This window comes from Anas platyrhynchos, chromosome 3 (genome assembly GCF_047663525.1).
Source record: "Anas platyrhynchos isolate ZD024472 breed Pekin duck chromosome 3, IASCAAS_PekinDuck_T2T, whole genome shotgun sequence".
NCBI classification, from domain to species: domain Eukaryota; kingdom Metazoa; phylum Chordata; class Aves; order Anseriformes; family Anatidae; genus Anas; species Anas platyrhynchos.
Window position 1 is genome coordinate 14,989,369 of NC_092589.1, and position 22,604 is coordinate 15,011,972.

A 22,604-nucleotide genomic window follows, 5' to 3' on the forward strand; every position below is an offset into this window, starting at 1 on the left:
ATAAATAAATAAAAGTGAAAACACGTAAAATAAAAATACAAACATTAAACAAATACAGAAAATAAAAAATAGGTGAAAAATAAATAAATAAATAGAAAAGTACAAAAGGTAAAATAAAAAAAAAAAAGACAGAAAGGGGAAGGAATTTGCACGGCCCCCTCCCGCCCTGGGCTCACCGAGGGGTCCCCGTGAGGGGCCGGGACCCCTCAGCTCCCCCCGCCAGCCCCACACCTCCCGGCTCACGGCCCCCCCGAGCCCCTCATGGGGTCCCACCGCCACCACCCTCCCCACACCGTCCCTGTGGGGCCGAGGCCGAGCTGGGTGCCCGCAGCGGAGCGGAACCGCGGCTTCCTGCGCTGCTTGCGGTCGGCACCACACAAGGCCCCGGGGGAAGCCGCGGGCGACTCCGCAGCCTCCCCAGTCCCACCGCCTGCCCCACGTCCCCGCCGCCAGCGAGCCGCAGGCGCAGCGCTTGAGCCGGGTTTATTTGCTGCTCGTTCGGCGCCGCCGGCCTCCCCCCAGGACAGCGCGGCGGTGTTTGGGGGCACGGAGCTGGCTGGTGGGGCCGTGAGGCTTCGGCGGCTCCGTTCGGTGGCTGAGCCTCTCTTGCTCCTCACGTTTGGACACCACCAACTCATGACTTCCATGTGTGGCTCCACGGCCCCGGCTCGGGGCTAAGAGCCACCCAGGTCACGCCGGCATGGCTACGAGGGTCCCCCCCCCCCCAGGGGAAGCACAAAGCGGGCAGGTTTCCCCCCCTGTAGGTGCACCAAGGCAGCCCGTAGCCCCCCGGTCCGTCATTCCGCGGGCGGGCATCTCCTCCTCCGGGTCAGGACCGGCCGTGGGGGCTCACTCGGCCCGTCGGATGAACCAGATCTCGTTGCGGCGCTGCGGGACGCTGGGGTTCTGGTAGGTGGCCACGATGTAGGTTTCTCGGAGCACGGCGTCCGTGGAGCCCAGGAGCTCCCAGAAGAGCCCGATCTCCCGCAGAATCGTCTCCTCGGTGGTTATCCCGTAGAAAACCCTACAGGAAAAGGGAACAACGTCAGCCTACAGAGCCACCAGATGCTGTTCATCACCCCGGCCATGGTCTCCCACCCCTCTGCCCACCGGGGTGCCACCACGAGCCCAGGGAACGTGGCCAACATTGGGGTCACCTGGTTATCACCCGGAGCGGCGCCCTCTCGGTGATGTGGATCTCGGGGTCCATGGGGACGGGAGGGTTTTGCTGGAACTGCCCCGGGAGGTAATAGGCGGTCAGGACCTCGCGCTCCAGCTCTGTCCCCTCCTCGTTCAGGTGGATTTCGTTGAGCACCGGCACCGTCATGCCCAGGTAGCGCCCTGCAAGGAGGCAGCAAGCGGGCAGGGTGAGAGGGCGGAGAGGAGGCAGGGCCCTCCCTCCGAGCACCCTGCCAGCCCCCTGCTGCCCACACACACACCTACAGAGTTCTCCTTGCAGATGTAGCGCATCAGCTTCATGAAGCTGAGGGAGATGCTCTGCTCGTAGAGGGGCTCCCCCTTGGTGACGCACGCCCACTTGCCGGCCGGGTAGTGCCGCTCCTCGTAGGCCGCCTCCTCGCACTGCAACAACAGGGCCAGAGCACAAAGCCGGGCAGGGTTTTGTGGCGCTCGGGGGGCAAAAGCCAACGCCGAGAAGGCAGGCGAGAAGCGGGGAGAAGGGATCCGGCCGAAATGGGGACGCCAGCACCTGGCAGGGGGGGGTGGAGAAGGCGAGGGGGGCTGGCACGGCGAGCACACCTCAGGCAAGGACGTCAGCGAAAGGAAGAGCGGAGACGCAGGGCAGGGCGCGGGGAGGCTCGGGCGGCAGCAAGTGTTCCCTCGAACGCTGTGTGCACATGGGGTAAGAAGCAAAAAACCTCCTGCACGGGAGAAAGGAAGGTCTGGCGGTAGAGCTGTGGCACCAAGAAGAGAGCTGTGAAGGTTGGACCACGCTCCGCTCGGATCCTTCTCCCGAAGCCAGAAGTGAAATTGGGAAGCAGAGACACGAGCACGGGTCGTGCAGAGGGGACAGCTTTGTGGCGTGGGGGAGAACCTCGACTTCCATCACACTCTGGAACCCTCCTCGGGCACTACGGAGGCACCGACAGCCACAGCAGATCTTCAGCTCCCACAGAGTCCCGGGGACCACCCCTGCTCGGGATCCGTGTGGGTACAGAGGGGTCCAGACTGAGCCGCCGGGACGCGGGAGAGCAGGGGAAGGAGCGCGGGGGAGCCCTGCTGCAGGGCCGTGCGCCCGCGTGCTGGGACGTGTCCCGCAGGCAGCGGTCCCGGGAGAAACTGGTTAAGCCCTCCTCGTGCGGAGGACAACTGACAGACGGCTGGCTGGGAGCAAGCCTAACCAAGCCCGCGGAGGCACGGGAACCAGTCCGACAGGCGCTTCTTCGCAGTTATTTCCCAAAGCAGCTTTTTGTGCAAGGGATTAGGGGAGGTGTGCGGCTTCGCAGGAGCGGGAGACTTCAGGCAGCAGCCGCCAGGTTGGGATCAGCGGCTGTGACAAACACCGACACGTGCTGGGGTCTGACAGCCAGAACCACGGAGCATCCCGAGCTGGATGGGATCTGCGTGGATCGTCGAGTCCAGCTCTTTGCTTTGCATGGCACCACCCCAAAATCTGACCCATCTGTGTCTGAGGGTGCTGTACAGATGCTGCTTGAGCTCTGGCAGCTCGGTGCTGTGATGACTTCCCTGGGGAGCCTGTCCCAGTGCCCGAGTACCTCTGGGTGCAGACCCTAACCCCCAGCCTGACCCTCCCCTGTCCCAGCTCCATGCCATTCCCTCGGGTCCTGTCGCTGTCCCCAGAGAGCAGAGCTCAGCGCCTGCCCCTCCGCTCCCCTCGTGAGGGAGCTGCAGGCTGCCATGAGGCCTCCCCTCAGCCTGCTCTGCTCGGGGCTGGACAAACCCAGCGACTTCAGCCACCCCTCACCCATCTTCCCCCCCAAACCCTTCAAATTTCGGACACTTCTGCCAGCTGTACGCCCTGTTGCGCCGTGGCACCCCAAGCCGCACGCAGAAGCGCCCACGCTTGCTTGGCACGGCTGGCGAGGCGTCCGAGCGCGGCGGGCAGCGGGGTGCGAGGCTGGGGGAGGGGGTGGCTGCATGGAGAAGGGGGGGCAGAAGCAGGTCGGGGGTCCTCTCACCTTGCCATGTCGCGACAGGGCGACGTGGGGCACAGGCTCCCGCGCCTGGCTGTGCCGGTTCATCTGGACGATGGGGCCAGCCATGTCTGCAAGGCAAAGGGGTCAGGGGGGGTGTCCTGGGTGGGTGTCCCCCCCCTCCCAATACCCCATATCCCGGCCGTGTTCCCCCCCCAAAACCACCTCCCCGGGGCTCACCTGGGGGCAGGCTCACCCGGTGCGTGCTGGCCACGACCTCCCAGTGCGCAAACAGCCGGCCCCGCTCCTCCTCGTCCTCCTCCTCCTCCTCGGCCTCCCCCCCCCCGCCTTCATCCCCCTCCTCCTCCTCCTCGCCCAGCCCGTCCAGGTCCTCCAGCCTGATCCGCGCCATCTTCCCCCCCCCCCCCTCCTCTCCTCCCCAAACCAACCCCTCCCCAAACCCTTTCCAACTCCACCCAGCTCCGGAAAAGCACTGCCCCTTCCTGACGTCATGATGACGTCATCGGCCCCGTCGTCATCCCCTTCGACGTCATCGCTCTCCGCCCCGTTGCGCGCCCCCGACCCCCATTGCGCGCCCCCAAGTCCCGTTGCGCGCCCCCCTCCCTCCCCAAATACCCGCGGCAGGCACGGATTAGGAGGGGTGGGGGGCTTTATTTCGGAAAGTACAGCTCGGGAGCCGCGCCCTGCCCCAAATTCCAGCCCCAAATTCCAGCCCCCAGCCCTCTCCCGCAAGCTTGGGGGCTCATAGGGGCGCCCCGGGGATGGAGAGCACCCGGGGGCTCCAGGGGGTGGGGGACATCCCAGTGCTGGGGGGCACCCCACGCAATATGGGGCAGCCTGACCCCACCAGGATCCTACTTTCCTGCTGTCCCCCCCGTCATCCCAAACTAGCTAGGGGACCTCCTTGCAGCCCCCACCCCGCCAGGACCCCCGGGGTGGAGCGAGGGGGGCACCGTGATGATGGGGAGGGAGCAGTGGAGGTGGGGAGGGGGCCGGCTGCGGCCCCATAAAGCCGTGGCGAGGCGCTGAGTGTGCGGGGGGGGGGGGGACACCGAAAGAAGGGGGTCAGTTGGAAGCGAGCAGGGAGCTGTGGGAGGAAAGATCCATGCTGCTGGCGCTGAGGCCTCTGCTCTCCGCACGGAGCCCTTGGGTGCCCTGAAAAACACAACACGTATGAGAACCGGCACCCACGGGCCCCCCCGGTGCCTGCTCCTGCCCCGTCCCCGTCCCTCACCTCGAAGGAAGCGTCGCTGGACTTGTGCAGGTAGTTGAGCGAGGCGGCTCGCTTCATGCTGCGAGGAAGCAGAGGAGAGGGGGGGGTCAGTTGGTGCCCGACCTCCGTCAGCGGCACCCCAACGCCCTGGGGTCCCTACCTGGTGTTCCTGGGCTCCAGGGGCCCGTTGCCCTGCAGCTTCTTGACCAACATCTCGCTGCTCCTTCGAATCACCTCGCGGATTTTCCCCAGGGAGCTGCTGCGCTGGAGGGTGCCGCTGCCGTCCTGGAGACGGAGACACAAGCCAGGGGCCGGGGCTGAGCGGCGCCGAGGGGGGGGCTGTGGCACGCTGAGAACCGGGCCGCCGGCACCCCCAGCCCCGCTCCATCCCCTACAGCTCCCCGGGGTCAGCAAGCAGCAAGGGGGTCCCCGAGCTTGGGGACACCTTCGGTGAGGTCAGGACGTGCTGTTAGGGCATTTGCTTCCCCAGCCACTGCCGGCTGGAGATGAGCCTCCCCTCTCCCCCTTCCTCGCTGTGCTGGTGGTGCTCCCCCCGTCCATCCCACTCGCTGGTCCTGGGCCACTGGTGTCAGACAGAACCACTCCGCACTCGCACACGGACTCAGCCCACCTCGAACGCCCCCGGGACGATCGGCTTTGGGACATCTGGCTGCTCCGGGCTGGCTCCTTTGCTGCCTGCTTTCACCGAGACCAAACTTGGCCCCAAACCTAAACCTAAACCCTCTCCGTTGCCTCCCTCGTGCCCCCAAATGTCCCCGCGATGGAGACAGGCACTCTCAGCCCTTGATGGACTCTCGCCCCTCTGGTGGCTGAGCTCCACGTGGATGCGTTCAGTGGCCACGTGCCGGCTGCCAGCACACCACCGCCTTGTGCCACTGTGTCACCGAGCCCTCCCACGCGGCCGGGCACACCCGTGGCACAGGGCTGTGCCATCACCGCTGGTGTGGGGCTGCTTTTGCTCTCGTAACCTGTTAACTGTGGTCTTCTTTTGCTCCCAGTGGCCCCAAGAGCTGTTTTCCCTGGCACAACGAGGCAGAAAAAAGGTGAGGCAACCACAGAAGCCCTCGTGAGCACACACGGGAGCCCCTTTGTACCCCTCCATCCGAACAGACCGTGCCCTACCAGCAAACCTTTCTCCCGGCCCCGATCCCATCTGCTCTGGGGTGCCGAGCACCTCTTTGCTTCCTCACCGCCACGAGGGGTTCCCCAGCTGGGAAAACCACGCGCTGCTGCTGCTGCTGCTGCTGCTGCTGCCGGGCACCCACTCACCGGGAACGCAGAGAGGGAACGCAGGATTAGCAGGGCAAGCAATCCCGCTCCTCCGCCGGGCATCACAGGCAGCTTTGGGCAGAGCTGGTACGCGGCACTAGCAAAGATGGGGAGGGGACAGAGGGGACAGAGGGGAAGGAAGCAAAAAAGCCCCGCCACCGCTAGCGCTGGGTCACCACGCTCCCGGCAGGGCTCTGCCACGCCAGGCGCTGATCCTTTTGCCAGGGAGCATTGGTGGGGCAGGGGAGCGGGATGGTGGTGCGGGGGCAGCAGGATCCCACTGGGAGGAAAGCTGTGGGGTCGGGGCTGGAGGATGGAGCCCCGTTTCCCCAGCTGTAGCGGTGCAGGCTGCCTGCAGACCGCTGCCAGAAGCGAGTGCTGCTGCACTCCGGGTTAAAAATAGCCTCCTTTTCTCTCCCCGCTCCCTCTTCTGCAGCGTTATTTTTAACCCAGCAGGCTGATGGGGCTTGGTTTGCTGCAGAGCACCCACCTCGCTGCACCCACCGGGATGAGAACAAGCAGCAGCTCCACCACCGAGCCCCTCCGCTGCACGGGGGCAGAGGACCCGGGCGGGATGTGGCCGCCCATGAAGCTCAGCACAGCGGGGTCTTTTTCTGGGTACCAGAAATAAATGTAGAAGAAAACCCAAATTTTGGTGCTCTGTGGCAGCCCCAGCATTTGGCTGCAGGGCTAGGCTGGGGAACAACTCCAGGTTGGAGGCTGGGGAGGTGAACAGCAGCCTGGGGTCCCTCAGCAAGGCGCCCCCCTGCCTCCCATGCGGCAGCACATGTCCCCCCCCCTGCACGCACACAGACACCAAGCGCACCCCCGCCTGACCCAGCAGCCTCTCGCCCCTCCGGAGCGTGGAAAGAAGCACAGGGCAGCGGTTCGGGTCTGTCTGCCTTTAATCAGGAGGTACAGTGGGTACAGCACCAGGTTGGGGACGCGGCAGAGCGCCGAGCCGGGTGGTGCTGGGGGGGGGGTGGGGGCTCCCCGCGCTCCGAGGAGCACGTGGTGGGAGGGAGAGGCGGCCACGGCGCAGCCCTACAGCCCTCAGATCCCCGTGGTGGTGGTCCCGAGGACGAGCCCCCTGCTTTTCCAGCAAGCACAAGCTCCCAGGAGAGCCTCCCCGAGGCCTCTGCACCACCACCAGCACCACCAGCAGCAGGGGAAAGCCAGGCTCAGGCAGACACGAGCAGGTTTCTTACTGCCAGGTGACAAGCAGGAAACTACCCAGCTAAATAAATAAAGGGGGGGGGGGATTCCTGCGCTGGCCTCTAGGCTCTGCCCTGCTCCCCGCAGCCTCCCCAGGCTCCTCTCTCCCCGCAGCGGGTGGGATGGGGGCGTGCACCCAAGGGTATGGGGCTCACGGCAAAATGGGCTGCTTTTGGGAAAAGATGGCTTTTTCCCTGCGGGTGCTGAGCTGTCCCCACACCAGCCCAGGGTCAGCCCTGTGGCCCCTGTAAGAGGGTTTGGGTCTTCCTGTCCACGTGGCTAAGGACAGCGAGTCGCAGCCCCGAGGACCGTGCCTCGTGAGCCAGGTCCCGTGTTTCTGAACTCTTCCTCCTTCCCAGGAAAGCCTCCTCCTCCTCTGGAAACCTCCCTCCTGCCCCCTCACCTCTCCCTCGTGCTCTTCCTTCCCTCACACCCTTCCTCGCACCTCCTTCTTCCCCCTGCTGTGCTTCACACCAGCCCCTTCTCTCCCTCAGCCACTGGTACCTGCTCGGAGAGCAGCTCCGCTCTCCTCCTACCCATCCTTCTGCCTCCGAAAAAAACAGAGAACAGCTTCACCCTCGCCTCTCAGCCACGTGCGGGGACCCTGGAGCCACGGGACGCTTGCTCTTACTGCCACCCCGCCAGCTCAGCCACAGCATCGGGTTAGGAGCCAGCAGCCAGGTGTCCCTTGGCTGTCACCCCATACCTGGGGTGCATGGTAGGGACATCCAAAACCCTGCTGAGAGCCTCCTGGGCTGTGGGGAGGAGGAGGAGAGCACTGCGGGGACTGCCCCGTGCTGCAGGGAGAGGACGGCCAGCGCAGGTTTGCTACGGGGTGCTAAAATCAGCTAAAAAACCTATGGGGGGGGAGGGGGAGGGGGAAGAAAGCAAGCGGGCACACGATGGGCCTGCCGAGGCCAGGCCTCCGTGCCCCAAAACGGAGATCCTTCCTGCTCTTGCTGGCCACGGGGCTGGAGCGGGGCCCCGTGGGGGCCGGGAGCTCCTCTGCAGGCGCTGCGGTGCCCTCGCGCGCCGGGAGGGTTGGGGGGGCTGGCGCGGAGCTCTCGGCGAGGAAGGAGGGATGGTGGTGGTGGAGGAAAAGTCGGAAGGTAACAACACACACATCCAGGTGGTTGGCTGCGGTGGAGGGGGTAAGAGGGAGTCTCGGGAGGCATTTAAGCCTAGTGCACAGAGAGGAGAGAGACACAATTCACAAGGCCGTGAGGTCGGAGGTACCCTGGGGGAGGTGCTGGGGCACGGCCCGGGCTGCATGCGGTGACACCGGGCGGTGTCTAGATGGGGAGGGAGGCTGGGGGGGCTCAAACAGTGGGATCGCACCTTTACCTGGGCAGCAGGTAGCTGGGCCAGGCCCCGGGGTGCTTCTCGAGGGGGCAGAGAGGTCGCTGCCACCCCTGGGGCTCCCAGAGCCCTGCCAAGGGATGGTGGCAGAGATGCCTGGGGTGGTGTGACCGAGGTCTCATGGCCAGCAGAGGGAACAGCTGCCCGTGATGGACAGGGGCAGGGGGAGCTGCCTCAGCCTCCTTTTTGGGGCTGCTGGCGGGGCAGAGGGAGCTGGCTGGGCTGGGAAAGGCACTGAGCAGCCACGTCCCGGCTCCCCAAACCTCCCTACAGCTGGCTGGGGAAGGATTGCGGGGATGGGGACTGTCCCCCTCTGCTAATGGGAACAGGAGGGCCCAAAGTCGGTGTTTGGCTCGGGGTGGGACCCTCCTCAGTGCTGACACCACAAACTGAGGCTGAGGGCAGCCTGGTGTCCGGGGGAGCCCTCAAAGCTCTGCTCCCCAGACCCCCTCCAGGGTACAATCCACAATCAAGAGAGCCAGCGGGCTTCAGGCTTGGGTGCTGAGGGGCTGTCATGGCACCGGGGGAGAGGAAGGAGGAAAGGGAGACAGCTCATGCGGGTGAGGACGGCGGGGTTAGTGAGAGCAGGCGTGAGGGGGGGAAGCGGAGGGACTTGTGCTCAGTGAGTGCCAGGCTGCAGCCCACCCACCCGAGGCGCCGGCTACGCCCTGAGCTAGAGATGGGGAAGCATTAACAGCCCTCGAGCCAAGCACCCTGGGTGTTCACACATGCTCCTGTGCCGCCTCGTCTCCAGCCTCGTCTCCAGCCTGCTCGCAGAGTTCTCCTGCCCCTCAACCTGCACCTCCACCTCCCTCCGAGCTCGGTGACTGAAGTGCCCCTCGGTGTCCGAGCGGGCTCACACCAGCAGCCTCCCCTGGCCACCACCTCCTCGCTCATCCAGAGCCCGCGGGGGGCACGAGACCACCGTGGCGCTGCCTGAGGACTGTCCCCTGCCCTGAAACCACGCAGCCACAGCCCCACAAACACACACACACACACACAGAGCTCCCTGCGCTCCCTGCCCGTGTGGCGCGCTGCAGGCCGCGGAGGCGAGATGCTCCCGCAGGCCGCGTGGGCCTGCCAGGGGTGCGCAGCGGGGAGAGGTGTTAATAAGGTTGCCGAGGCTGAGATTAATTGTGGGCCGGGACCAGCTCATGCTGTGCGCTGCCAGGAACCCGCAGCCCCCCCTGTTTGGGGGGGTCTCTGGCCTGTACGCCAGCAGCCAGGCCCAGGCACGCACCTCCGTGGGCTGGCTGGCTCCCACCGAGAAAGAAGGGGAGGAAGAAGTGTGCAGGAAGGGGATAAATGGAGGCAGACGAGGATGCCACGACAGGCCACACGGGGAGAGCCCTGAGCCGGGCTGCCCCTTCCCTCCAGCAGCCAGCTGAGGCCGTTCTTGATGGTGTCTTGTACTTACCCCGCTCCATTCCACGCCCATACTCACTTCCTCGCTACCGTCTGTGGCATTCTCGTACTTGACGCCGCCACCCAGGCTCCGACGCCTCTCTGTGCCGTCGCCCTCCTTCAGGATCTCCACCACCTTCGTCTGGTTGATGGGGTCGATGCCCTGCAAGGAGGAAGGGATAAGGAAGCACCAGGTTTCGCCCTTCCGTGGTGCTGCCCTGCCCGGGCCCGGCCCATCACAGCCAAAATCCTCCCGCACGAGGACAGAACCAAATCCTCTCCTGCACTGAGCAGCCTCAGTTTGGGTTTCAGGTTCGGGGAGCCCCTTTCAAGCCATGAGCCACCCCGAGTGACGAGGGCTCGCTGCCCCGAAGCTGAAAACTTTTTGTCCTTCACGTTTTGGTGCGTGAGGGTTTCTGCTCTCCCCCAGCCTTTGTGCTGGGTGCTCACAACTCCCGCTTTGTGTGAGGACTGAGAGGAGTTTAGGGTGAGAGGAGCTCTGGGAAATCTCGACTGTATTTCCTGGACGAGCAATTAGTAGGAAGAAAATATTCCGGTGAGTGCAGGTCTCCTCGGTGGCTGACAAAGCCCAGGATCCTGTCCTAAGGCAGCTGCAGGATTCCTGCGCTCCAAGAGCCACGCTTCCATCACAACACAGAGCCCCCCCAACACAATATTCCCCCGAAAACACGTGCTCCATCCATCCACGAGCATACATGCACACACACAACCCCAACCCCAACCCCAACCCCAACCCCAAGCCCCGAGCTGTTACGGGGACGTCAGCCACGGAGATGGGAGGCTGCAAGGCACGGGACAGCCCCGAAACCCCAAAGTTCCCCCACTGAGCAAGGTCCCCCCAGGGTTACCTGCCGCCGGGAGCGAACTGCACACTCCTCCAAGGTCTCTGCTGCCTCTAGCTTGCCCTGGCGCCGGTACAGCGCGCCCAGGTTCCTCAGGGTGGTGTTCACCGTTGGGCTGCGGGGAACAGACGCAGGGTGAGCCCTGGGGGCACCTCGCCCACCCCTAAGCTGCCCACCACGAACCCCTCTTACCTGCTAACCTTGCAGGCCTTGTACCAGCCGCCGTACTCGGCGTAGGGAGCGCTGTCTCTGTGCTTGCTCTGTAGGGTGAGAGGATATCTGTTAGCCCTCCGGGCACCAGGATCAGGCCTGGAACACGGGCACGTTTAGGGGTCCTGGGCAACCCCAAGGATAAGACCACTTAATGTTCAAAATGCCTCTGATGCCTGCACACAGGCAGCCCTAAAAGGGTGGCTGAAACCGCCGTGAAATGCTCCGGGGGCACAAAAAGCCTAGACTCGAGGCCGGAGCTGCTGTAAGGAAAGCCGGCCTCTCCCTGCTGCCACTAAGGGCAGGGAGAAAGAGGGGCGAGGGGAAAAAAATAAAAAAAAAAAAGTGAAGCTCTACAAAGACGGTTTGATACTTTTTTTAATAGGAAATCTGGAAATGGCACGAAGCGGAGCGCAGCAGCCCCAGCAGGACAAGCCAGGTGTGTGGTCACCACTCCTGACCGTGCTGTGCCACTGCCCCCAGGGCAGCTGTGCCCAGCCCAAACGTCCCAGGGGAGGACGAGGCTCAGTCCTTGCCCAGGCTGTAAAAATGAATCTCACTCCAGCTGCACATCTCTCCTGCAAGGCTGGATTTCCCCGCCTGCCCCACAGCCCTGGGAGAGAAGGGGGCACAGCCAGCATGGCTCTGTTGGGCCAGCTTTGGCCAGCAGCTTTACAAGATGAATCTTTCCCCTCAGCTCTTGCTGCGCCCCCAGCTTAGACTCACCTTGCTCATCTCCTCTCTCTCCTCCGCATGCATCCAGATGGGCTTGTGTTCATCTGTGCGGGGAAGGACACAAGACAGCTCAGGTCACCACCTCGTCCCCTTGCTCTGCCACACTTCCCCTGGAGCTCCAGCTCCTGCACAACCCTGTCCCCCCGTTAGCCACAGCTGCTTCCCAAGCACAGGCTCACGGCCAGAGCTCTCCAAGTCTCCTTCCGAGGGACGTGGACCAGCACAAGACACTGCAAGGGCAGCGTCTCGAGGAGTGCCCAAAGCAGGGGCTCTGCAAGGCATCCCCATCCCTCTGCCAAGGGGATACCAAGCTCAGGCTGAGAGCCAGGGGACCAAACTGCTGGGCCTTCCCCAGCCCCAGTAACTCCTGCCGTACGAACCATCCACGGAGCCGAACTCCTTCACGTGAGCACGGGTGAGGATCTCCTTGTACAGCACCTCGGCGTCTTTGTATTTGCTCTGCTTCAAGTAGCAGGAGGCCTGCAACCAAGAAAGCAGCTCCAATCCCGCTGGACGACACAGATTTACCCTGCCCACCTCTCCCATCTCCCACCCATCCTCACACCGCCTCCTCCCAGGGTCTCACCAGGTTGTTCTTGGTCTTGGCCACGTTGGGGTCGTCAGGACCCAGGCAGCTCTCGTAGATCTCCAGGGCCCTGCAGTAGTAGTACTCCACCTCCTCGTACTTGCCCTGGTTCTGGCACAGCAGGGCCAGATTGTTCAGCTGCTTGGCCACGTCGGGGTGGTCTTTGCCTAGGACCTGGGTGCACAGAAGAGGAGAAGCCACAAAAAGACATTTAAACATGGCAAGGAAGGGAAAGAAAACCCTAAGGAGCTGGAAGGGAGGCTGTGGGAGTGCAGTACCTTCTCACGGATCTCCAGGGCTCGCTTACACAGGGGCTCTGCTTCTTTGTACTTCCCTCTCTTGCCGTAGAGGACAGCCAGATTGTTCAAAGTTGCAGCCACCTGCAGAGATAAAAGGTTTTTTTTTGAAACAAAGATGAATTCAGTGGGACCAACCTTGCCTACGTGTCAGGAACTGGTTTCTCCTGGATGCTGCCAGGCCACGCTGAACAAGATTGGCAGAAAGAGGATGATGTGGCCAAACAGCACCCCACACACCCCAGGGTCCCTGGGCAAGAGGAGTGACCAAGGGAGGAGGGAGACACTCACCGCCGGGTGGTCTTTGCCCAGGGTCTTCTCCCGGATGGAGAGCGCGTCGTTCAGGAGGTGCGCTGCCTCTTTGTATTTGTTCTGATCCCTGCGGTGCAAAGCCAGCGAGTTATTCAGGGTTTGGACACCACAGCCCACGGCAAGCAGAACCACAACCAGCAGTCCTCCCTCCGCACACACCAGCTCCCACAGCCCACCCATTTCTCCTTTCCTCCCTGCTTTAGCCAGTCCCTGGTTTTATCAGGGAGTTTGGCGGTCCAAATCCTTTACCTGTGCCAAAAACCCTTTCTAAAAGGCAAATCCTTGGAAGCTGGAAGAACTCCTTGCCACCACAATGTGCCGAGCGGGTGAACAGGAGGAGAAAGCCCTCCTGGCCCCGCTGTGTCCTCCCCACCACCCTCACCTGTACACCAGCGCCAGGATGTTGAGCATGGTGGCCACATCGGGGTGATCGTGGCCCGATGTCTTCTCCAGGTCCTCCAGCGCCTGCTTGCAGAGAGGCACAGCCACCTCGTAGCGTCCCTGGGAGGCGTACTGGATGACGAGGTTGTGGAGGGTGCGCAAGCGTGCGGGAATCTCGTAGCCTCCCTGCTGGGCAGCTGCCACCGCGCTGCTGTGCTGGTGGGGCACTGCGGGCACAGAACAGGACACGGGGGCACGGTCGGCAGGGCGGGTTGGAATGGGGACAGTCAGCAACCAACACCAAGCAGAAGCCCACACTTACATCCAGGACCGTGTTCTTCCTCCTCATTTGGGAACAGATCGTCCAGGGAGTCCTTGGTGGAGTCGCCCTCCTTCTCCTCCTAAGATGGGAATCACAGGGCTGTAGGTTCTTGGAGGAGATGACAGCAGCCCGGGCTGAGCCAGCTGCGAATCTCTCCCCGTTGCTGCAGCCCCAAACCACCACCAACTTCCCCGCTGTCTCTGCCACCACCTTTCTCCCACACAACAGACCCAGGGCAAGGCTGTCACACCCACGCCATCCCGCTGGGTCCAACCCCCCCGGGGGCAAAAGGCTGCTGCTTGACAGGACGAGGACCTACCGAAGGCGAGACATCCTCATCATACTTCTTCAGCTGGTTCATGAACTCCAGGTGCTTCTTCTCCTCCTCCAGCTGAGCCACGGTCTGCTCGCTGCGCTGCAGCTTCTGCTGGGTGTTGGCCAGCTCGTCGCGCAGCCACTGGTTCTCCTGGCACAGCCTCCGCACCTGAGCCCGCAGCTTCTGCTTCTCCGACTCCACCGCGTTCAGGTGGTTGGACAGCGCCATCATCACCTGGTCGGGAGGGACAGGAAGGGTCAGGAGAGCCCCCAGCCTCACGTGTCCCTCACACACACGCTTGGGGACCACCCTCAGGGCCACCCGCCCCGTCAGTCCCAGGTACCAAGCACACGGGAGGGCGCTCGCCGCTCTCACCTGAGCCTCTCCAAGCCCCAGCTCGATCATCTCCACCGATTTGCGGAGCAGGTTGGATTTCTCGTGCACCAGGTTGGCTTCTTCATCCTTCTTCAGGCACTTGATGGTCTCCAGCAAGCTGTGCAGGATGGAGTTGTGTTCGTTCTTGAGCGCCTCCAGCCCCTGCATCACCAGCTTGGTGTTGGAAATGATCTCCTCTTGGCTCAGCTTGTCCAGTTTCTCCTCCCTTGGGTACACCATGGTGGACATAGTCCTGGTCCTGCAGCCCTGGGGAGAGAGAAAACCAAAACCTGAGTGCCTGGGGGCTGTTCCAGCAGCCAGCCACGAGTGATTTAGCTTCCATTTAGGAGCCGAGATTTGTGCTTGGCAACAAAGTGGGAAGAGCAAAGGGTAAGAGCGGCAGGGAAAATGTCCCCGGGATCTAACTACGGGGCATAAATTATTGTTCTGAAGGAAAGGAGATGCTGTTGAGAACTGGCTGCCACTCGTAACCCATTTTCCAAATTGCTTAGCTGCCCGTTCCTGGGGAATCCACCAGACCCGTAACCCCCCTGTGCTCTTTCCCACCTTGATAAAACATCAGGGGAGGGACTGAGTGCTGAAGCAACAATGGAAACCCCCAAACCTTCCCCAGTCAGCCTTCTGCGGGCGAGCACAATCCAGGAGAGATGTGCGAGGCTTCCCAGCTTGCTAGCAAGGCGCAGCACACACCTACCTGCTTCCACAGAAGCCCAGGTAACAACTGCTGAAGGATAAAAAGCCACCAGAGCTCACACCTTGCTAGATAACAGCCCCACAAGCCCCAGATCCATAGGAAATCAGGCTCATTAATTCCGCTGTGCGCAGAGCTACCCAGCACCTGAGAAACTGCTGAGCTGCGTGTTAAAACACCAGGATCCCTGCTCCAGCAACAGCCTGTCTTTCTTCTGCCCTTCCAGAAGAAAAAAAAAAAAAGCCGGGAGCATCTCCCAGTCCCCACACTCAGCTTCTTTTGCCAAGCTGTAAAGGCTGCAGGTTGTCTGAGAAGGGAGATGGAATGAAACAACCGTGACCTGGAGGTGCTCAAGGCCAGGCTGGATGGGGCTTTGGGCAGCCTGGGCTGGTGGGAGGTGTCCCTGCACATGGCAGGGGGTGGAATTCAGTAATCTTTGAGGTCTCCTCCAACCCAAACCCTTCTGTGGTTCTGTGACAAGCACAGCCCTGCCGGGCACCAGCTCCAGCTTCCAAGGGAGCCGAGCGGGCTGCACAGCACCCGGGCTGCTCACTCCCAAACACCACCAAGAAAACAAAGAGAGGACCGAAGGGAAGTAAACCCTCAAACACCGTTGGAAGATGGCTCATTATCCCCCAAAGCGAGGATTCTTCCCCCCGGAGCCTTATTTCCAGCCCTCCCCAGGGCTGGCAGGTCTGTGCCCGGTGCGCAGCCCTCCGGAGAGGCACCGCGCTCTATGGCAACCGATGCCAAGGCCAGGCAGGCTGAGGCTGCTGCACAAGCACTCTTCCTGCTCCCACACGTTCAGCAAAGGGCACGGAGTGTCCTTTACCCGGGCAGAAAGGGGAGGCTCAGGCTGGAGCACCCAGCTCCTCCTTTATCCAGCTGCCATCCCCACAGCTCTGGGGCGCGTGGCGGCGGCTCAGGTCTCCACCGGCGCGTTTCTGCTCCACTTGGCACGGCCTCCCCGTGGACGGCGAGCTGCTGGAACAGCCCTGCTCCCGTTTTTGGGGGCAGGCAGGGCAGGAGGAAGCCTGCACGGAGCTCTGCGGCGCTTGCAGGCAGCCGGGGAGCCACCAGCTGCCGCGTCCTGCTGGGCACAAACCTCCCTCCCGCGCTCCGGTGCGGCACCGGGAAACCACCGAGCGTCAGCAGTTTTTCTCAGCCCACTTCTTCTGCCGCTGAAATCCGCTCCCACACACGAGAGATGGAAGAGGAAAGAGCTGGAAGCTTCGGCGCTCACGTCTGAAGCCCGCAACGAAGACAAGGATGCCAGACGAGATGGGTCCAAGCGGACCTCAAAGCTCAGGAGCTCGCTGCCAGGAGGCTCTGGGGAGCCACGAACTTGGCACCGGGGAAATCAGGGGGCAGCTAGGATGGGATAAGACTTCAGGTGGTCTTTTGTTACCTCTACACGTGCCTCAACAAATTCAGCTCGTCTCCCTGCACGTCCCCAGACCAAGTGTACGTGCGACACGGCGCTGCACAGCTCGCACAAGACCTTCAGCCCGCGGGTGCCTGCCACTGCTCTCCGCGAGCTCTTCTGTAGGAGAACGCGATCTCAGGATGCGGTAATTGCAGGAAAAACAACCGGGTTCTGGACAAAAAGCTTCCTGGGGAGCAGAATGAGGCTGATTCATAGCGAGAAGGAGCGAAGAAGCCTGGGAGAGGGACACGGATGAGCACTGCAGGCACGGAACCGCGGGGCTGGAGGCGTGTGGGCACAGCAGGTACCCCAGCCCTGTGCTTTGGGTACCTACAGGAGGTGGCTGACCTGCTTCAGGCAACAGGGAAGGCTTTGGGGGTTGTTTTGTTAGGGTTTGGGGTTTTCTTTTTTGGACCTCAGCCAGCTCGTTGCTGTCAAACCACCGAATAAAGGGTTTTTTGGAAGGCTGGCTGGCCTCCACGAAGCTGAAAGCGAGATCGCCGACGCACAGCCGAGCCTCCACGCCACAACCAAAGCTCGACCCGACACCTCGGACAGCAAAAAATAAATCGAGGGCAGTGAAACAGAGCGCTGAGGTTGAGCAGAGCTGGTGTCACAAGCTTCCTCCTCGTTTTGGTGCCATAGCACCAGGAAACAAACAGGGACCGCAGGAGCCTAGGGGCAGCCGGGACACCTCAGAGCCCCCAAGGGCACACAAACAGGACGCTGGCACCCTGGGAGCTCCTACCCAGCACGTTTCTGAGCTGCAACCCCAAAGCCAAAGGGTGCTGCCCAACAGCTCAGCCCTCCCCACGCCCTGGCCGGGGTTCGGTGCCAGGACTGCTTCTTGCAGCAGCAGCTGCCACATGCCAGCTCTGGCTGCGTGCGGAGCTCCAGGAGCCCTTCTGGATGCCAGAAGGGCTGCGTCGGGAAAGCCTGTGCTAACCCGCAGGCTGCAGGAGCCCCAGGGCGTTGAACTAGGGCTCAGGAGGGAGCTGTGCAGCTCGCGTGGATGGGTTCTCCCACAAGAAGAGGGGAAACTCCAGAAATGCTCTTTCCCTAAGCACTGAACACCCCTCTCTGTCCCAGCAGCTCCAGCTCCCCGCCACCCTGACCTCTTACAGAAAATGTGCTGCAACACAACCTGCCCGAAACCTGGCTTTCCAGGTTCGGAAAGGACCCGGGGGCTTCTCATCTCCTCCTGGAAATGCCAAACTGGGGTTGTTGTGGTTGCCCAAACAGCTCCTGCGTTCCCAAAGCCAGAGCCAACGTCCAGGGCACACATCTGCCCCGGGGCAGACGGAGGAGCTGGTGGGGTTGGCATCCTATCAAGAGCAGAAAGGGTTCACTGCTTTTGTTCTTTGATGATTGTGGAACACACACACGGGAGGCAACGCAGGTAAAATAAATAAATCGGAGGAGCCACGTGCCGTAGCAGGAAGCCCGATGGCTCCTCACAGCCCCTCGTGCTGTTTGCAAGCCCGGCTGGCCTGGAAAACGCACAGCCTTCAGCACCCAAACCCGCCTGCTAGCATCAGCTGAGAAGGTGTTGTTTTTATAAAAAAAAAAAAGGAAAAAAAATAAAAAATAAAATTAAAAACCACCTCCTGCTCACGTTCCCAGCAGCCAAATCCACTCCGCATCTGCTGCGGCTGTGCTGAGCGGGGCACCACGAAAACCTCTGTCCTGGAGCGCAGCCAGGCATCGCCCAGCGTCTCCCCCCGGCCCGATGGGGAGGGCGGGCGGCTCGCTGCGCACAGCCAGCACCCGGCCCCGGCAGCAGGCAGCGGGGTGGGAGCAGGCGGAATAATTCCCCCGCAGCCCCGTGCCCCTGCAGCCAGCTCCCTGATCCTGCACCATAAGCGCAGGGTTGGGTTTGCTCACGAACCCAGCCTCTACCCGGCACCTCCTCGCCAAGGTCAAAGCCTCGCGGCGCGTCCCCTGCGCCCTCCCCAAACCCCTTTTTGGGATCGCCGCTGCCGTTCCCACCTGGGCATTCCTCCCGAGGAGCTTCCTGCTCCTTCCTCTGGCCCCGCAGAGCTCAGCCCCGTTTATTTACCCTGCGTCTGGGCCGCCGGAGATCTTTGACCCCGCGCTCGCTGCGCGCCACCACCCTCCTCCTCCTCTTCCTCCTCCTCCTCCTCCTCCTCCTCGCTGGCAGTGGGGGCAGGTGCTTTTTTCCCTTGGGGAGCTGACCCCAAGGGCGCTAGGAGAGGACCCCAGCAGGGCGCAGAGGAGCCGGGCACGGCGCTGGGGGGGCTGGTGAGGGCTGGGGGCCCTCCGCAGCCTCCCACCATTGTGCCAACGTCTCCAGGCTGCCCGGCCACGGCTCCCTGCGGCAGCGCCATCCCCCAGCCCTCCTCCAGCCGCATCCCTTCTCCCTGACGGAGGTTTCGGGGGAACCGTGTCCCCCCAGAGCCCCTCCAGCGGGGTGCAGCTCCGCTCGGGAAGGGATTTCTTCGCCCGGGGAAAGGTTTCGGGTGGAAACGCGGCCCCCAAAGTTTGCGAGCCGCTGCTGCGCGCTCGCAGCCGCCTCCGTCATCGCTCCTCCGGCTTTGTCTGGCAGCGGGAGGCACGCCCGCTGCGTATCCTTGGGGCCGGGAAAAACGGGGACAAAACCCCCCTGTTCCACCCCAAAACCCCTCCATCCTTTCCCAGCATCCCGGTCCCGCTCCACCCTGCCTCCCCGGGAGGAAACTCACCCCGAAACCACGGCTCGGAGCGGCCCCTTTGTTACGGGACGGCCGGGCACCCTGCCCGTCCCCGTCACCAGCGGGGAATCTGCCCCCCAGCAGCCCTACCTGGGTGCCTGCAGCGGCTTGCCCGGTGATCCCGGTTCCCCCCGTGGGCACGGTGCTGACGGATATAGGGCCGTGCTCGGTGCAGTGCCACGCACACCGACCCCATGGGTGCCACCCCCGGCAGCCACCGAGCTGGTCTCCAAGGGCTCGGGGGGGTGACGCCGATCCCTCTGGGATCCCAGCTGCGCACCCTAATACCGATCCTATAGCTCGGGGGGGGGGGCACCCCTGCTTGGTGGCACCCCAAAACCCAGCTCGTGGAGCCGTAGGGCTGCCCCACAGCCGCCCAGGCCCTATTTCCATGCCCCGGCTGGCTATGGGGACGTCATCCTGGTAGCCCCAAAGCACCGGGGCCTGGTGGGGAGCACCCCGAAACCCACCCGGGCCGGGGGGGCTGAACCCACCCCAGGGCTCCCAGGGGACAGTGGGGTCGGGGTGCCCTAGGGAGGCACGGTAAGGGGGCTCCGGGGGGCAGCCCTATAGGGGGAGGGCAGCACAATTTTGGGAGGGCACCCCAAGGTTGGGAAGGCACCATGATTTTGGGAGGGCACCACGATTTTGGGAAGGCACCCAATTTTTTGGGGACGCCCTATTTTTTTGGGGATGCCCCATTCTTTTGGGGATACCCCATTCTTTTGGGGAATACCCCTATTTTTTGGGGACACCCCATTTTTTGGGGGGACACCCCTATTTTTTAGGTACACCCTGTTTTTTTGGGACACCCCTATTTTGGGGGGACACTCCCTTTTTTTTGGGACACCCCCATTCTTTTGGGGACACCCCTATTTTGGGGGGAAACCCCCATTTTTGGGAGGACACCCCCCTGCCCGCCCCCCAGCCCCGCTGACAGTGCAGCAGGGCGGCCCGGTACCCCGGGGCCTTCCCTCCCACCCCCTCCCCACACCGCAGCCCCCCACCCCGACCCCAAACCGACCCCAAACCGACCCCAAACCCCCCCAAAAAAAACAAAAAAAAAACAAAAACCGCCCCAAAACCCCTCGATTCCGCTCCTACCTGCTCGGCACAGGGCGGCGGTGACCGGTGCGGGGCTGCGGCGGCGACACGGGGCGGGGCCCGGCCCCAAAACGCCCCCAAAACGCCCCCCCCACCCCCTCCCCCCCCGCGCTCCTCCCCCTCCGCTCAGCGGCGCGGCCCCTTTAAGCCCAACATGGCCGCCACTGGCGCCGGCGCGCCCCCTCGCGCCACCAGCGGGAGCGTGGCCACGCCCCCTCCCCAGTGGCCACGCCCCCTCCCTTGTGGCCACGCCCCCTCCCCCTTTGGCCACGCCCCCTCGCCCTGTGGCCGCGACGCGCATGCGCGGTGGCCTCACAGGGCGGGGGGAGCGGCGCGCAAGATGGCGGCCGCCGCGCTGTGCCGGGCGCTGGGGGCGCTGGTGCTGTCGCCCCCCCGCGCCGCTATCGCCGCCGCCCGGCCTGTCGCGATAGCGGCGCCCTCCGGGGGCCTGGCGGCGGCCGCCGGCCGCTGGCTGAGCGCCTCGGCGGCGCGCTGCACGACTGACCCCATGTGGAAGTGCCGCGTCAAGTACACCGTGCGGCCCCTCGGCATGAGGAAAACCGGGGGGCGCGACCACACGGGTGGGAGCCGGGGCTGGGGGGGGACCTGGGGGTCTGGGGGGACCTGGGGGTGCACCGGGGGGCTGAGGGGATCTGGTCTGGGGGGGGCACTGGGGGGCTGAGGGGATATGGGGGGGGCACTGGGGCTGGGGGGGGGCATCTGGGGGTCCCAGGGGGCTGAAGGGGACCTGGGGAGGGGGCATCGGGGGGGTTGAGGGGATTTGGGGGGGGTACTGGGGGTGGGGAGGGCACCGGGGGGCACTGGGGGGGTGAGGGGGGCACTGGGGGATTGGGGGACCTGGGGGGGCTGGGAGGGCACTGGGGGGCTGAGGAGGGACCCGGGGGGCTGAGGGAACCCGGGGGGGGCACCGGGGGCTGGGGGGGCACTGGGGGGCTGGGGGGACCTGGGGGTGCACCAGGGGGCTGAGGGGATCTGATCTGGGGGGGGGGACATTGGGGTTGGGGGGGGCACCTGAGGGGACCCAGGGGGCTGAGGGGGACCTGGGGGGGGGCATCAGGGGGGGTTGAGGGGATCTGGGGGGGGGTACCGGGGCTGAGGGGGGTACCAGGGGATTGGGGGACCTGGGGGGGCTGGGAGGGCACTGGGGGGCTGAGGGGATCTGATCTGGGGGTGGGGGACACTGGGGTTTGGGGGGGCACCTCGGGGGACCCAGGGGAACCTGGGGAGGTCACTGGGGGGCTGAGGGGATGTTGGGGGGGGGCACTGGAGATGGGGGGCCACCAGGGGGCTGAGGGGACCTTGGGGACTTGAGGGGACCCAGGGGGGGTGAAGGGGGCACCGGGTGGCTGAGGGGGGACCCTGACCCATGTGGAGCCCCCCCCCCCACCTTGTCCCCCAGGTCGCATCCGCGTGCGGGGCATCGGGGGGGGCCACAAGCAGCGGTACCGCATGATCGACTTCCAGCGGCTGCGCTACCAGGAGGGCAGCGAGAAGGTGGTCAGCGTGCGATACGACCCGTGCAGGCGAGCACCGGGCACCGGGCAGGCTCCGGGGGCTGGGGGCTGGTGTGTGGGGGGGGTCCCTGCAGCGTGACAAACCCCGCTCTGACCCTCCGTGCCTCTGGGCAGGTCGGCTGACATCGCGCTGGTGGCCGGCGGCAATCGGAAGCGCTGGATCATCGCCACGGAGAACATGCAGCCGGGGGACATCATCAGGAACTCGGCGCACATCGGCAGGATGGCGGGTGCGCACCCCGGGGCTGCGTGCTGGCCCCGTTTGGGGGCTCAGCGCCCTCCCCATGCCATGCTCACGGCTTTTTCCCCCCCCCACAGTGTCGGCCAAGGAAGGGGACGCCTACCCGCTGGGGGCCCTGCCCGTGGGCACGCTGATCTGCAACCTGGAGAGCCACCCCGGCAAGGGAGCGCAGTACATCCGTGCGGCCGGTGCGTCTGTGCGGGGCCACCCGCTGCCTGTCCCCTCCTCTCCCCGTGCTGGGGTGTGAAATTGTGTTTCCTAGGGGTGGGCACAGCTGTGTGACAGCCTCCCTGTGCTGCCCCCGGGGGTCTGTCCCCTGGGGGAGGCGCTGCGTGAGTGGCATGGGTGTTTGGGGTGTTTGGGGACGTGCCCCCTGTGGTTCGGCACAAAGTCCTGCTGCTCAGCGCGGCCCCATCCTCCTCCTCCTCCTCTCCTGGCAGGGACCTGCGGGGTGCTGCTGCGCAAGGTGAACGGGACGGCCATCGTGCAGCTGCCCTCCAAGAGGCAAATGCAGGTAGCGGAGCCCGGAGCCGCGCCAGCCCTAAACCCCCACCCCCTGCCCCCCACCTAACGGCGGACGGGGTGCCGACGGCTTCTCCTTTTTCCCCCAGGTGCTGGAGACCTGCGTGGCCACGGTGGGCCGCGTCTCCAACGTGGACCACAACAAGCGGGTGATCGGCAAGGCGGGCCGCAACCGCTGGCTGGGCAAGCGGCCCCACACGGGGCTGTGGCACCGCAAGGGCGGCTGGGCCGGCCGCAAGATCCGGCCCCTGCCGCCCCTCAAGAGCTACGTGCACCTGCCCCGCGTGGCGGCCCCGCCGGGACAATAAAGCCGCGTGTGCCAGCTCCCACCCGGCTCTTGTT

The 22,604-nt window shown here is 64.1% G+C and overlaps 3 protein-coding genes across 7 annotated transcripts; 1 reads left to right on the top strand and 2 right to left on the bottom strand.

Moving 5' to 3' along the window:
- Nucleotides 1–466: 466 nt before the first annotated feature.
- On the bottom strand, nt 467–3,544 carry LOC101801789 (heme-binding protein 1). The gene is made up of 5 exons (XM_038176694.2): nt 3,354–3,544; nt 3,159–3,244; nt 1,440–1,581; nt 1,158–1,341; nt 467–1,024 (listed from the first exon to the last, which is right to left on the bottom strand). The coding sequence occupies exons 1-5, from the start codon at nt 3,523–3,525 to the stop codon at nt 850–852; spliced, it is 759 nt and encodes a 252-aa protein (XP_038032622.2). The 5' UTR covers nt 3,526–3,544; the 3' UTR covers nt 467–849.
- A 221-nt stretch (nt 3,545–3,765) lies between these two features.
- Nucleotides 3,766–20,118, bottom strand: KLC4 (kinesin light chain 4). Of its 5 annotated transcripts, none has more exons than XM_027453521.3 (16): nt 19,965–20,118; nt 14,012–14,278; nt 13,640–13,870; nt 13,321–13,399; nt 13,000–13,225; nt 12,597–12,684; nt 12,288–12,389; nt 12,010–12,183; nt 11,804–11,903; nt 11,415–11,467; nt 10,671–10,738; nt 10,485–10,593; nt 9,656–9,778; nt 4,508–4,632; nt 4,369–4,426; nt 3,766–4,289 (listed from the first exon to the last, which is right to left on the bottom strand). In XM_027453521.3, the coding sequence occupies exons 2-16, from the start codon at nt 14,258–14,260 to the stop codon at nt 4,200–4,202; spliced, it is 1,875 nt and encodes a 624-aa protein (XP_027309322.1). In that variant the 5' UTR covers nt 14,261–14,278; nt 19,965–20,118; the 3' UTR covers nt 3,766–4,199. The 5 variants fall into 5 exon arrangements, with proteins under 5 accessions (XP_027309322.1, XP_027309325.1, XP_027309326.1 ...); XM_027453524.3 differs by having other exon boundaries at nt 9,629–9,778; XM_027453525.3 differs by lacking the exon at nt 19,965–20,118 and adding an exon at nt 18,139–18,266 and having other exon boundaries at nt 9,629–9,778.
- Nucleotides 20,119–20,260: 142 nt separating this feature from the next.
- MRPL2 (mitochondrial ribosomal protein L2) lies at nt 20,261–22,591 on the top strand. Its single transcript, XM_027453531.3, has 6 exons — nt 20,261–20,545; nt 21,385–21,508; nt 21,614–21,729; nt 21,818–21,928; nt 22,181–22,254; nt 22,352–22,591. Exons 1-6 carry the CDS (start codon nt 20,305–20,307, stop codon nt 22,568–22,570), a joined length of 885 nt encoding a protein of 294 aa, XP_027309332.3. The 5' UTR covers nt 20,261–20,304; the 3' UTR covers nt 22,571–22,591.
- Nucleotides 22,592–22,604: the final 13 nt, after the last annotated feature.

Excerpts from the sequence above, each read along its gene's own strand:
- LOC101801789 (XM_038176694.2), bottom strand. The coding sequence starts at position 3,525 with ATGGCGCGGATCAGGCTGGAGGACCTGGACGGGCTGGGCGAGGAGGAG. Across the intron at positions 3,245-3,353 it reads CCGGGTGAGCCTGCCCCCAG|ACATGGCTGGCCCCATCGTC; the intron begins GTGAGCCCCGGG and ends TTTGCCTTGCAG. Across the intron at positions 1,342-1,439 it reads CTGCAAGGAGAACTCTGTAG|GGCGCTACCTGGGCATGACG; the intron begins GTGTGTGTGTGG and ends GCCTCCTTGCAG.
- KLC4 (XM_027453524.3), bottom strand. The coding sequence starts at position 14,260 with ATGTCCACCATGGTGTACCCAAGGGAGGAGAAACTGGACAAGCTGAGC. Across the intron at positions 13,871-14,011 it reads TGGGGCTTGGAGAGGCTCAG|GTGATGATGGCGCTGTCCAA; the intron begins GTGAGAGCGGCG and ends CCTCCCGACCAG. Across the intron at positions 11,904-12,009 it reads CCAAGACCAAGAACAACCTG|GCCTCCTGCTACTTGAAGCA; the intron begins GTGAGACCCTGG and ends TCTTGGTTGCAG.
- MRPL2 (XM_027453531.3), top strand. The coding sequence starts at position 20,305 with ATGGCGGCCGCCGCGCTGTGCCGGGCGCTGGGGGCGCTGGTGCTGTCG. Across the intron at positions 21,730-21,817 it reads GCACATCGGCAGGATGGCGG|TGTCGGCCAAGGAAGGGGAC; the intron begins GTGCGCACCCCG and ends CCCCCCCCACAG. Across the intron at positions 22,255-22,351 it reads CCTCCAAGAGGCAAATGCAG|GTGCTGGAGACCTGCGTGGC; the intron begins GTAGCGGAGCCC and ends TTTTTCCCCCAG.